We start from the raw sequence: 12,723 nt of genomic DNA, 5'->3' as shown, positions 1-12,723 counted from the left end.
TAAAAATCTCACTGATCCCAAACGTTTGACCGGCAATATATATATATATTGTGTGTTATTCCAGAAATGCAGAGTTTATTGCACCTGATTGTGCTTCTGTGGTGTGAAGAGTTAAACACAGTCTGATTAAACCGCTTTATTTGATCCAGAAGTGATGTGAGATCTGGATCAGCAGATTATAGTCATACACTGTAGTCATTTGCTTTGGTGTATTCTGGTTATTTTTGAGTATTAATATTGCTTTGATCAGCAGATAAAACCACAGAAATCAGCACAAATCTGATTATGTTGTGTGCGGTATTCAACTGTAATGCTTCCAAATGAGCAGGTTTTCCTGAAGGAGAGGGTTTATGCCTCGTCAGAGATTGACTGGAGATTAACTGTGTTTCATCAGAAGGACATGAGCAGACCTCAGACACTTCTGCTTTACATTATAATCAGAATTAGTCATAAATAAGACGGATTCATCAGTGAGGAGAATTTTCTGTCCCTTAAAATGCTTTTAAAGAAAGATATATTACATCGATCTGAGCGTAACTTTATTATCTGACATCGACAAACTGATTAGTGACACACTTAAACAATCATTCTAGTTTTAGCAGTTTATCTCTTTAATCATTTTATGTGAAGAGGTTACAGGATTTCTCTGTTGTTTTTCACCCAAATATGTAAATCATTTAATTGTTTATATTAGTATTATTGCATCCTGCTCTGAGAGAAGCTTTATTGTGTTGTCAAGAGCACCATTGTATTTTAACAATTCATTTAACTTACATTTAATTTAACAAACAATGTTTATTTAAACACTTTTGGAGATTTTTATTTAATTAAAAAATATATATATATTTTTCTAAAGTCCGCTTGAGGGCAGCAGAGCCCGTCGGTGACTTCCGGTTGCGGTGTGTGACGTATGCGGAAGCGGCCAGCGGCATCATGTCCGTTAGTTTCAGCTGCGCGCGGACTGTGTTGTTATTGATCCAGAGAGGTTAGTAAACACTTACATGTCTTTATTTCAGCTAGTTAGACTAGTTAAGCTAGATAACCCGCGGGGGGTCTCCATCATCATCATCGCTGTGCTTATAATATCACTATATGAGATCTTAATTATTATTATTGCTCCTTATCAATATCAATATTAGTATCGGCTTCACAGAAGTCTACAGATATTAATAATATCCATGTTTTGTGAATATTGAGGGACTATTGTTATATTATTATTATTATTTCATGTGTATGATGTTATATCTGCATTAATCGTGATTAATCACATCCAAAATAAAAGTGTTTGTTTACATAATATATGTGTGTGTACTGCGTATATAGTTATGTATATATATATATCAGGGTATCCGCGGGGTTTTAAAAAGTATTAAAAAGTGATAAATCAAAATTGACAAATTTAAGGCCATTAAAAGTATTAAATGTGGTCTCAAAGGTATTATTTTTTCCAAATTAGGTATTATTTTTTTCAGACTATCAGGTGTCCTATTCTGATTGAAATTCTATCTGCGTTCGCGTTAGTTCGTTTAAATATGGGCTTTAGCATATCTGGGGACATGATCAAAGATCTTTCGTCTCAACTTATGTTTGATGCTGACGTCATATTCAGTGGTCGTTCGGCAACATCTCAGAACAGCGAAGTTGGCTGGGCCATTCGTGTTGATGTTTGATGAGTGCCTCAATCAGGCGTCAAAGAAAAAACAGCTTGACATCCATGTTCGATACTGGGAGGATGACCGTGTCCAATCCAGATACTTTGGATCTTTGGTTTTTGGGACATGGAAGGGCAGAAGATTTGTTGCATCACATAAAGGTAAGTTCTTTTTTATATAGCCCTACTTACGCGGTATCCTGTGATCACTCATTTGAAGAGTTATTTATTCTCAAAGATTTTGTATATTATAGGATGATGTTGGCTAATTTACTGTTGTAATTTACTGTTAGATCACACACACAAGGACTATGAATCGGCATCAAACGAACAATAACTGGAATTTAAAACTCTTGTAGAAACAAATGATAAATAAACTGTTGGACAGATATACACTAGGATTTGTGCGCTCGACATTTCTTCGCTTTGTGCCGTGAACTTTTAAATGCGCACTTGCTGTGACTCCGTGTTGCTTTGAGCACATCATTCTGCACCCGCGATGCGCATACGCGCTTTGTGCGCTCTGTTTTGAAGCGTTTCATATTATCATGGTTTTGCGCACTGAAAGATTATTAAAAGCCTATATTTTTTATACTTAACCTGCTCAATACATTTAAAATAAGCATAATTTAATTGTGTGTTATTTCTGTGTAGTGTAGTGAAGGCTATATAAATATATACACTTCTGAATCCTTGACATTCATATATAAATATAAAATTGTGAAATGTATGATTGCCTGATTGAATTTTATAAGAGTACTAATAGTAATATTATTTGTTTTTATTAACATGTTTAGATTAATAAAATGACTGCAGATTTTTTCAAGAATTACTTTTTGCTGCTGATTTATACACTCACTAAGTTAAATAAAAATACATAATACATTTATGTAATTTTTAAAGGTGTTAACTGCAAAATTCTTTTTTTTTTCTGGCAATTGCAAGAACTTTCAACCCCTTCTTGACAAAGTTCCAAACTGATGAGCCATTGTGGCCCTTCTTGGCAAAAGATTTGACTGAGCTGCTGATGGTAATGATCATTAAATATTTTATAAAATTGATTGCATTTGGTGAATCTGTGTAAATTGTTGGATTACTAACTGCTTGTTTTGTAATTTTAAGAGTTTACTGAGGTGGTTCGTTCAACGAGAGCTCACCCAGGACCTCACACCCCTGCAGCTGATCAAAATAGATCTAACAGATGAAAAGAACTTGGTCTCCCCAAAGAGTGTAGACATAGGCCTGGGAGCAGAATCTGCTATCAAGGTCATTATCAGACAGATGAAGGGAATAGTGCAAACATTCCTCCAGGGCAAACATTTGGCAGGTGGCATCCCAGCTGGTCAGAAGATATTGTATAGGGACAGTCAAAGTGCATAGGTTATTCAGATTGATTAAAGCCTTGTGTGAGAAGTGTGTGTTAGCAAGATGGTTTTCTGCATTCTCCTCTCAACAGTCAGGAAGTGTCAATGCTTTATCAAATTAATAAGTTCAGAAGAAGCCTTACACATTCCTAGCTCTACTTAGATGTTATAACATGATGTTATGATGTATGTATTGCCAAATGGTCTGATAGGCCAACTGGGACTACTAAATTTAAATGACCTATTAATTAACTTAATTTCTTTGTCTATGTTGTAGGTGATGTAATCATTCAGCAGTTTACATCATTGCTGTCTCTTGAGGGCAGAGGTGAACAATTCCGTTCTTTCCAGCCTTTCAAGCAACGTGTGGATGTGTTTCTACACTTGACCCTCAGCCCATCCTACATGGACCTGTTGAGATTCTGCCAGAGCGTTTTACTTCTTTCACATGGACAAGCCACTGTGGAGAGGGGCTTCTCCATTAACAAGGAGGTGGAAACCTGTAACCTTCTAGGTGAATCCTTGGAGGCACTGAGGTTAATCTGTGACAATGTCAGTAGCTGTGGTGGTGTCCTCAAGGTGCCTTTAACCAAGGACCTGCTGGCTTCTGTGGCCTCAGCAAGGTCCCAGTACAGGCTCTACCTGGAGCAAGAGCGTAAAAAGAGGGAGAGCGATGCTCAAATACAGAAAAGGAAGGCCGCAGAGGACGAACTACAGGAGCTCAAGCAGCAACGCAGAGTCCTGGACGAAGTCTGTGCCATCCTTGAAAATGATGCCAACAAATTGGCCGAAGAGGCAGAGGGGAAAGCTGGGTCAAAAATGGCCCAGCTAATCACCAAATCAAACACACTTAGAAGGAGACACAAGGAGAAGAAAAAGGAACTGGTCAAAATGGACAAAACTATTGAGGAATAGGCCATGGAATTAAGGCACTTGCCATAGGATTTTATGCCCACAAGTTCATATTAGGCCTATAGCACAAGTGCAAACAATAGTTCATGTAGTGGATGCCAGTTTGTGAATCAGCAACAGTTCATACAAGATGCCAGTTTGTGAATCAGCAACTTGCAGTGAATGCCAGCCAGTGTGCTGGAACTATCCATTCTCTCCATTGCACATTTTATGTAGTTTGTTTTATTTTTATTTACTAAGTGAAATAAATATGTGCAATATGTTGTCAACATCAGTCTCTAAATATATTCTTTTTTGTATGTTATATATGTCAAAATCCCCAAATAATAGAAAGGTTGCTGATTAACACTTGCAATTCAGTGTCGTGATGGTTTTAAAAAAAAATTCTGAAGGTAGTAAAAAAGGTATTAAAAAGTAGTAAATTTAACTTAAGGATTGCTGTATATACCCTGTATATAAATACACACTCATGCAGTATATGTTTAAGCAAAATATGTTGTTTAAATATATTTATCTGTAATATAAATATATACAGTAATTATTTTCTAAATATATACATGCAAGTGTGTGTATTTAATATACACTGTACACACACACATATATTATGTAAACAAACACTTTTATTTTAGATGCGATTAACTCTTCAGTTATTAATCATAACTTGTACAGAAGCGCTGTGACGTCTGCTGTGTTTGTGTCCAGCGTTCAGCTGAAGCGTCTCCAGAATGATGTCCGTCGTGAGCGACACGGCCGAGGCGGTGGATCTGTGTCCCGAGTTCAATCTCTACCTCAAACCCATCGCCAAAATCACGGTCAGCGTGGCTCTGCCTCACCTCAAGACGCCCGGCAAGTCCATCTCCAACTGGGAGGTGATGGAGCGCCTGAAGGCCATGGTGCATCCGGAGCAGTTCTCCTCGCTGCGCATCTCCAAGAGCACCATGGACTTCATCCGCTTCGAGGGCGAGGTGGAGAACCGGAGCGCCGTCAAACGCTTGCTGGCCAAGCTGGAGGGCAAGAGCATCAAGCTCAGCGGCTTCACAGACGTCCTGAAGATCCGTGCCGTCGAGCACAAAACCGACTTCCCCTCCCGCCACGACTGGGACTCCTTCTTCCGAGACGCCAAGGACATGAACGAGACGGTTCCCGGAGAACGGCCGGACACCATTCATCTGGAGGGGCTGCCGTGCAAGTGGTTCTCGCCGAAGGTACAGTCAAACCAAAATCTAAATGAGTGTGAATGCGCACGGGTTAAAGGGGTTAGTTCACCCAAAAATGAAAATTAGCCTGTTTTACTGACCCTCGAGGCATCCTCGATGTATATGACTTTCTTCTTTCAGACCAATCCAATCAGAGTTATATTAAAACTTGTGCTGGCTCCTCTAAGCTCTATTATTGCAGTGAGTGGGTGTTTCTGTCCAACAGTCCAAAAGACATTAAATAAAGTGCATCCTTCCATATTAACTCATGCCTCACACAGCTCCAGGGCCTAAATAAAGGCCTCCTGTAACAAATCCATGTGTTTTTGTAAGAAAAATATCCATATTTCAAATGTAATAAACACTTTTGTCTTGATATTTTAGTCTCCTGTAAAATCCGTTTTATTTATTCCCCAAATTCCATTTTAATTGTAATATTTTTTTCGATTTAAATGTTATTAATCAAAATGCACGTCTAATCAGCTGAATTCATGAAACTTTACCTTTATAATAAATGTATTTATGTATTTATTCTGGCCGAAGGACGGCATTCCCGATAGACCCTCGGAGGCGGCGCTCCGGACGGTTTTCCAGCGCTTCGGGAAGATCCGGAACGTGGATATCCCGATGCTGGAGGAGATGGAGATGACCGGGAAGAACTTTAACACCTTCTCGTTCGGAGGACACCTGAACTTCGAGGGGTTTGTTCAGTATCAGGACCACACGGGCTTCGTCAGGGCCATGGACTCGCTCCGGGGCATGAAGCTCATGTTGAAGGGGGATGATGGGAAGGCCGTGGCCTGCAGCATTAAGGTCAGTTCTCACTACATTGCATTTCTTCACTAATTTCCTTTTTAAATGTTCTGGATTACGTTTATGATTTTAGAAATCAAAAAGCACGTCTTAATTAATTACAACTGGAAACATTTGTTTTTTCTCAAATTCTCTTTTTTCCTCTTTAATTTTTATTAAATTAAAAATGTTTTACATTTTAATTTTAATAAACAAATGGCATGTCTAATAAACTAAATTCATCAAACTATCTTTTCAGTAACATTATTGGTAACACTTTACAATAAGGTTCATTAGTTAACATGAACTTAATGAACAATCCTTCTTAAATATTTTATTAATTGTAGTTAATGTTAATTTATTAAAATCAAAAGTTGTGCTTGTTAACATTAGCTTATGCACTAATTAACTAAAATCATAAACATTTATTTTTTCCCCAAATTCTCTTTTTTCCGCTTTCATTTTTATTACATTAAAAAGTTTTTAATTTTAATAATCAAAAGGCATGTCTAATAAACTGAATTCATAAAACTTTATCTTTTTAATAACATTATTATTATTATTTTGCAATATACTTTTTTTTTTTATTTAAACATTTATTTTATATAAATGTCGTATTTTTTCTGGATTCTGTTTTCAGTGATTTTAGTAATCGAAAAGCATGTTTAATTAATTAAAATTATGAAAATTTAGTAACAATCTATTAAAAGTTCAACAAAAATTACATCTTAGGCCCCTGTTTTATTTTTTTTTACTTTTAAGTTTAATTAAGTTAATTAAGTTTTTCTATTTAAATAGTAATAATCAAAAGGCATGTCTAATCAACTGAATTATGAAACTTCACCTTTTTAATACATTTATTACTTTTTTATTTATTACAATAATAGGATCCTGTGAAATGTTTTATTTTTTTCTGGATTCTGTTTGAATTATTTTAATAATTGAAAAGCATGTCTAATTAATTAAAATCGAATTTCTGTTTTAATTACATTTTTTTTATTTTAATAATCTAAAGGCATGTCTAATCAACTGAATTCGTAAAATTTTAACTATTTAATAAATTTATGACATATTTTTCAACAATAATAGGATCCTGTGAAATGTTTGTTTTTGTTTTCCAGAAATTCTGTGTTCTGTGTTTTCATTTTTCTGGATTCATGATTATCAAAAACTAAGCAAAATGGTAATGAAATAAAGGCATAAAACATTAATTTAATATATATGTATATTTTTAAATTTGGCTGTAGTTGTAATTACAGATAATGGCCCTGCTCTGTAGCTCAGAGAAGCTCAGAGAAATGCGTTCCAGTTTGTGAAAGTGGTTTCTCAGAGGCTTTATTTGACCGAGCAGGTTTGTTAATGAGATGAGTCACACCGCCACTTTAACCGGCGTTAATGAATGAGTTCAGGGATTATTGAGCAGCGCAGAGACATGAACTGAGCTCTGTCCGTGTCTGCTCATCATCACACTGAACTTCAACCACAGCCTGTTATAAAGTGTGTCGATGTCACAAAACCTGTCAAGAGCTCACAGTTACACCAAACCAAAAACATCACATTAGATTTTGCATGATGGAAATAAAGCCTATATTTAATACATTTCCCTTTTCTTTTTGCGTTGTCAGATTTTATGACATTAAACACATTTTACACCTAATTCTTACTAGAATCTGACAAATCCTTTTGCTTAAACGTTTTACGCAGTTGCTCCTCAAAACATGCATACACACATTCTGTCAAAATGTGATTTTTATTTTTTACAGCTTTTCACAATTTATTACCTAAATGTATTAAATTTAATTATAACTTTTTGTTCATTTAAAAATGTTAAAAGTCCTGAAAACCTTTATTTCTAAGTTTTAATATGGTTTCAAACCACTGTGTATTGAATTTTGCAATTTTGTTGTCTTTGTCATCTTTTTTTTTAAATAAGATGTTAATATAGTAGTATTTATTCATTTTAATTTATTAGTTAGTTTAATTATTTTAGCAAAAATGAAGTACTAGAAAAATCTTGAAAAATATAATGATTAATTGAGCATTAGGTGTTTTTTGTAATGTCTGTAGTGTTGCAGTGCAATGCAGTAAATATGATGTTTGTGATGTTTGTTATAAGCTGAAGCTGTGTTTTCTCAGGTGACGTTTGACACAACTAAACACCTGAGTGATTCCTCTCTGAAGAAGCGTCAGCAGGAGCGACTGAAGCTGCAGGAGCTGGAGAAACAGAGAGAAGAGCAGAAGCGCCGAGAGAAAGAAGAGGAGGAGCGCCGCAAGGAGGAGGAGAGGTGAATCAGAGAAAAACACAGCTGTTTTCTATGTGAATATCAAAGATTTGAATAGAGTTTCAAGCTGTTTTTTCATTCATATGCACCTATTTAACAATACATGTCTTTATTTGTATTTATTTCAGGTTATTCAGGTCCAGCACATTTTCCCTCAAATTCTCAGTATGATATCTGTATTATATATTATTCGGATTTTATTCTTTATTATTTTTACTGTAAAGTTTACTGTATTACAGCATGAATTAAAAGCAGTACAGAAATAAATGCCATGATTTAAAAATACCTTACATTTAACATTTTACAATTTTTTTTAAATTTGGATTTATTTTTTTTTTTTCACATTTTGATTAAATATGTGTGGGAATATCTACTTAATTGTGAAGAAAATAATAATCACAAGAAAGAATTATATTTTTTTATTGTAATTCATATGCATTCATATTACTATTAATGTTATTATTATGATTTAAAATTTTTAGCATTTTACACAGCTATTGGTGTGTAATTTTGTGACGGTCTTTAATTGTGTTTAATCAGTTTTTATTGCTGTATATTTGGTCATGTCTGCTGTTATGATTCAAGTGTTCTGCTGAATGTTTCAGGAAGCAGCGAGAGCAGGAGGAGGAGGAGAAGGAGAGGAGGAGAGAGGAGAAACTGCGCAAACGAGAGCAGAAGCTGAAGGAGAAGGAGGAGAAGAAGACGCAGAAGAAGCTGAAGAAGCAGCAGGAGGAGGAGCAGAAGCAGCTCCAGCTGAAGATCTCACTGGAGGAGCGCAAACTTCTTCTGGCCCAGAGGAACCTGGAGTCCATCCGGCTGATCGCAGAGCTGCTCAGCAGAGCCAAGGTTATTACCTGCGGTCCTGCCTCATATTACAGCCATAGTTTCAGGGCCATATCACTTTTTGAAAAATGGAATTTACAGTATATTGAGGAATGTGTTACAGAATTTTAAAGCTCTTTACAACAACCCACCAAAGTTTGGTTTATATTGCTATTGTACAGTGGAATGTTCTTCTTAAAGTAATAATAATAGTAATACGATTATTGAAACTTAAAGGAATAATCAATTTTTCTTCCATGTTTTAATTTTAACAGTAAACCTTAGTTGTGCAGCACTTCATTTGCCAAAAAATGAAAGGAATTGTGTATTTCCATTTAATTACATTTTAAACATTTCTTCTTATGTTCACTTTTTTTCATTAATTTAGTTAACACCGTTTTTGAACATTTCTATTAAATCATAAATCCTGAAAAATTAAAACAGAAAACAGAGATTTTAAGAAAAAAATAATAATAATAATAATTTATATATATATTTCATAGGGCATATTGTAAAGAAGTTAATTAAATATTAAGTTGTTAAAGTTTTATCAATTTTATGAACAGAAAAATTTAAATTGGAAAAAAATGGAATTTGGGAAAAATAAAGCTGATTTCATAGGGCCTTAAAAATTACATTTTTGTTAAACTTAAGTTGTTAAATTGTATAAGTTTCATCATTTCACTTGCTTTTTGATTACTAAAATCTAAGTTTTAATTTAACCATTAATACGGTAAAAATTAAAATGAGAAAATATTTTTTAAAAATCCTGCAGAAACAATTAAACGTGCAAAAAAATGCAGTTTGGGAAAAGAAATTAAACAGATTTCCTAGGGATTTCAAAATGTTTTTAATTATCGATACATTGTTGCAGTAAATTGAAAGTTTTATTATTAAATGATTTTAATTAACATTGTGTAAAAAATAAAGGTTTGAGAAAGCTGAAAGCATGATTTGAGATGTGGCTGCTTGTGTGTGCAGAGGCTGAAGCAGCAGCAGCTGGAGGAGCAGCAGGCGGAGCGCAGACGTCTGCAGCAGCTGGAGGAACGCAGACGGCTGCAGGAGGACGAGCTGCGCCGCGTCGAGGCCGAGAAAGCACGAACGCTGGAGCTGCAGAGGAAAGAGCGTGAGCTGCGCGACAAACTGCTGGGAAACCTGCTCAAGAAGAGCACCAACACTGATGATGTCCATCTGGACCTGCAGATCTGCGCCACGCAGACGGAAGACCAGCACAGAGAAACCAGTGAAGCAAAGAAGCAGGAGAAGCAGAAAGAGACTGAAGCCGACGGCGGCAGACGTGAACGCAGGCGGCGCAGACACAGTCGCAGTCGCAGGCGGAGCAGAAGCCGGCCGCGGCGCAGACGGAGCAGGAGACACAGCCACGGCCAGAGCAGCAGCAGCAGCCGCAGTCAGAGAGAAAGCAGCAGTCGCAGCCGCAGCCGCAGACGCTCGCATCAGCGATCCAGACGATACTGAGAGAAACACCTGCTGCGTGAGCCTCAGCAAAACACGGCCAGGTCACATTCACCCTGAAAATACAGCAGAAAACACAAGAAAATACAGGTTGCTTAAAAAAAAGTGTGATTTAAGACCAGTAAGATTTTTTTCCTCCAGTAAATTGTTTTTTATAAAGGACGTGAAGCCTGTTTTAGAACCTGTTTTACAAGCCTTTATTTTATTTTTTCCCCAGCAAATTATGTTGCCTGTTTAAGAATGAAGAATTACAATTTTTTTCTTTCATTAAGAAAAAAATAAGATTCTTAATTATTAATTAAAATTAAGATTTCATTTTTTCGTTTTATTTATTTTTTTTATCCAGCAAATGATGTTGCCTATTTAAGGATTATTAAGAATTGTTTCAATGTTTAAAATTTAATTAAATTAAATTTAGAAATAAAAAAGTGAAGATTTAAAACATTTTTTTCTCTAGCAAAGAAAAAACAATCATAAAGAACATGACGCCAGTTTTAGGATTTTTGATTTCAAGTTATTTAGGGTGTACTTATGGTTATTACAGTTCTCTTCAAATTCTCAGTGTAATTTCTGTAATGCATTTATAAATCTTGCTTTTAAATTTGTTTGTGATTCTCATTAGATTTTTTATTAATTTTTTTAACACTAAATTTGACTGTAAAATTAAAAGTAGTACAGAAAATAAATAGCATGATGTTTAAATGCCTTACATTTGAAATAACCTTTTTTTTTTTTGAACGACCAATGAGAATCAGAATTTTTCACATCATGATTGATAATAAATGTGTAGGAAAAAAATAATGTCCCTAAATCCCTAAAAACAGTCCCTAACATTAGACCTTATTTAATATAACTTCTTCTGTTTTTGAGGTGAAATATGGCCTGGGAGGTTTTCTGATGGTGTGATTTGTTTGAGTTTAATGCTGTTGAGTTGATCCTGACTGTGTTTTCTGGGTGAGATCTGCTCAGTTCAGTGGAGTTTGACATGTGAATGCGTTTCTTTCCTTCCTCTGCTGAAGATCTGCTTTAGCTTCTGCGTTATTATACTCAGACTACAATCCTCGGTTCATGACTTGAATATTAAGTTGTAGAAAGTGTTGTGAGAGTTTAATATTATCCGTTCATTTGAAGCGTCTCAGCTTTGTTTTCCTCGACACGAGTGCAGTATTTAGATGAAAGCACATGTCTGAAGTCATTATCGAGACTCGTATGAACTCAATAAAGCAGTGCTTTGGATCCCAGCGGGAATCTGCCGTTATTTTACTCTTGATGAGTTTCAGAAAGAACATGAAGCCTGTTTTAGGACCATGAAGATTTTATTATTTTTATTTTTTTATTTTATTATTTTTCACCTCCAGCAAATCATGTTTCTCATTAAGTCAAAAACTGTTCGTTTTACATGCAAATAATGAGCCACTAATGAGCTGGTTTCTTTTCTCTGGATCAGTGATTCCTAAACAGTTTTGTATGGAAGCTGAATAAAAAATGAAAAAAGTGCATTGTGACTTTTTATCTCATAAATGTGAGATATAAACTTGCAATTGTGAGTTATAAAGTCTATTTTTGAGGGGAAAAGACTGATATGTTCTCAGAATAGCGACTTTATATTTTATAGCAATTTATAACTTTATAACTCGCAATTCTGAGAAAAAAGTGGTTAATGCTCACATGACATTCAGCATAACAAATAAAATATTTAATTATATTAATATAACATTGTTCTTTTAGCAAGTGTTTTATTTGAAAAATTATTTTAATTTTAATTTTATTTTTAATTATGATTCATTATTAGGTTTACAGCAACAGATTAAAAAACGGATAAAATGTAAATGTGTACATTTAATTCAATGTTAGTTGCTTTGGATAAAACCATCTGCCAAATTCATAAATGTAAGTTATATCAAAGTTATGCAAGTAAAACTAAAACCATAAAAAACTTCACTTGAAATAAAATAAAATATATAATTGTGCATAAATGCAAAAACAAAATTCAGCTACTTTATTTCTATTTTTTATTTTGTTTAACTTGATGTATACTAAAATAACTAAAACTGAAATAAAAAGAAAAAAATAGACATTAAGAAATTACAAATTAAATAAAAAAAAAAAACTGAAAATACAGAAATAAAAACTGATAACATCTTAAATATACTAAAATAATAACACTGGATTATATTAAATACTATTATATTAAAGCAAAAAGACACAAGAAGTCCCAGTGATTTTACCGT

General features: G+C 34.6%; 2 protein-coding genes across 3 annotated transcripts in view; both read left to right on the top strand.

The window, feature by feature from the left end:
* Nucleotides 1-888: 888 nt before the first annotated feature.
* LOC306877379 (A-kinase anchor protein 17A-like) lies at nt 889-12,196 on the top strand. Of its 2 annotated transcripts, XM_079429126.1 has the most exons (7): nt 889-985; nt 4,630-5,132; nt 5,667-5,936; nt 8,052-8,200; nt 8,326-8,362; nt 8,803-9,043; nt 10,001-11,963. In XM_079429126.1, exons 2-7 carry the CDS (start codon nt 4,653-4,655, stop codon nt 10,147-10,149), a joined length of 1,326 nt encoding a protein of 441 aa, XP_079285252.1. In that variant the 5' UTR covers nt 889-985; nt 4,630-4,652; the 3' UTR covers nt 10,150-11,963. The 2 variants fall into 2 exon arrangements, with proteins under 2 accessions (XP_079285252.1, XP_079285251.1); XM_079429125.1 differs by lacking the exon at nt 8,326-8,362 and having other exon boundaries at nt 10,001-12,196.
* LOC306877381 (uncharacterized protein) overlaps nt 1,695-12,723 on the top strand; it is a 109,565-nt gene continuing 98,536 nt past the window's right edge. Inside the window, exons 1-4 of the mRNA XM_079429135.1 lie at nt 1,695-1,813; nt 2,597-2,681; nt 2,774-2,917; nt 3,293-4,378. Of these exons, the coding sequence (XP_079285261.1) occupies nt 3,421-3,930 (510 nt within the window). The 5' untranslated portion in view covers nt 1,695-1,813; nt 2,597-2,681; nt 2,774-2,917; nt 3,293-3,420 and the 3' untranslated portion in view covers nt 3,931-4,378. The remainder of the gene's footprint in view (nt 1,814-2,596; nt 2,682-2,773; nt 2,918-3,292; nt 4,379-12,723) is intronic.

This window comes from Barbus barbus (genome assembly GCF_936440315.1).
Source record: "Barbus barbus genome assembly, chromosome: 11".
NCBI classification, from domain to species: domain Eukaryota; kingdom Metazoa; phylum Chordata; class Actinopteri; order Cypriniformes; family Cyprinidae; genus Barbus; species Barbus barbus.
Note: the sequence above shows the minus strand (reverse complement) of the source record. Positions and strands in the feature narration are given on the sequence as shown.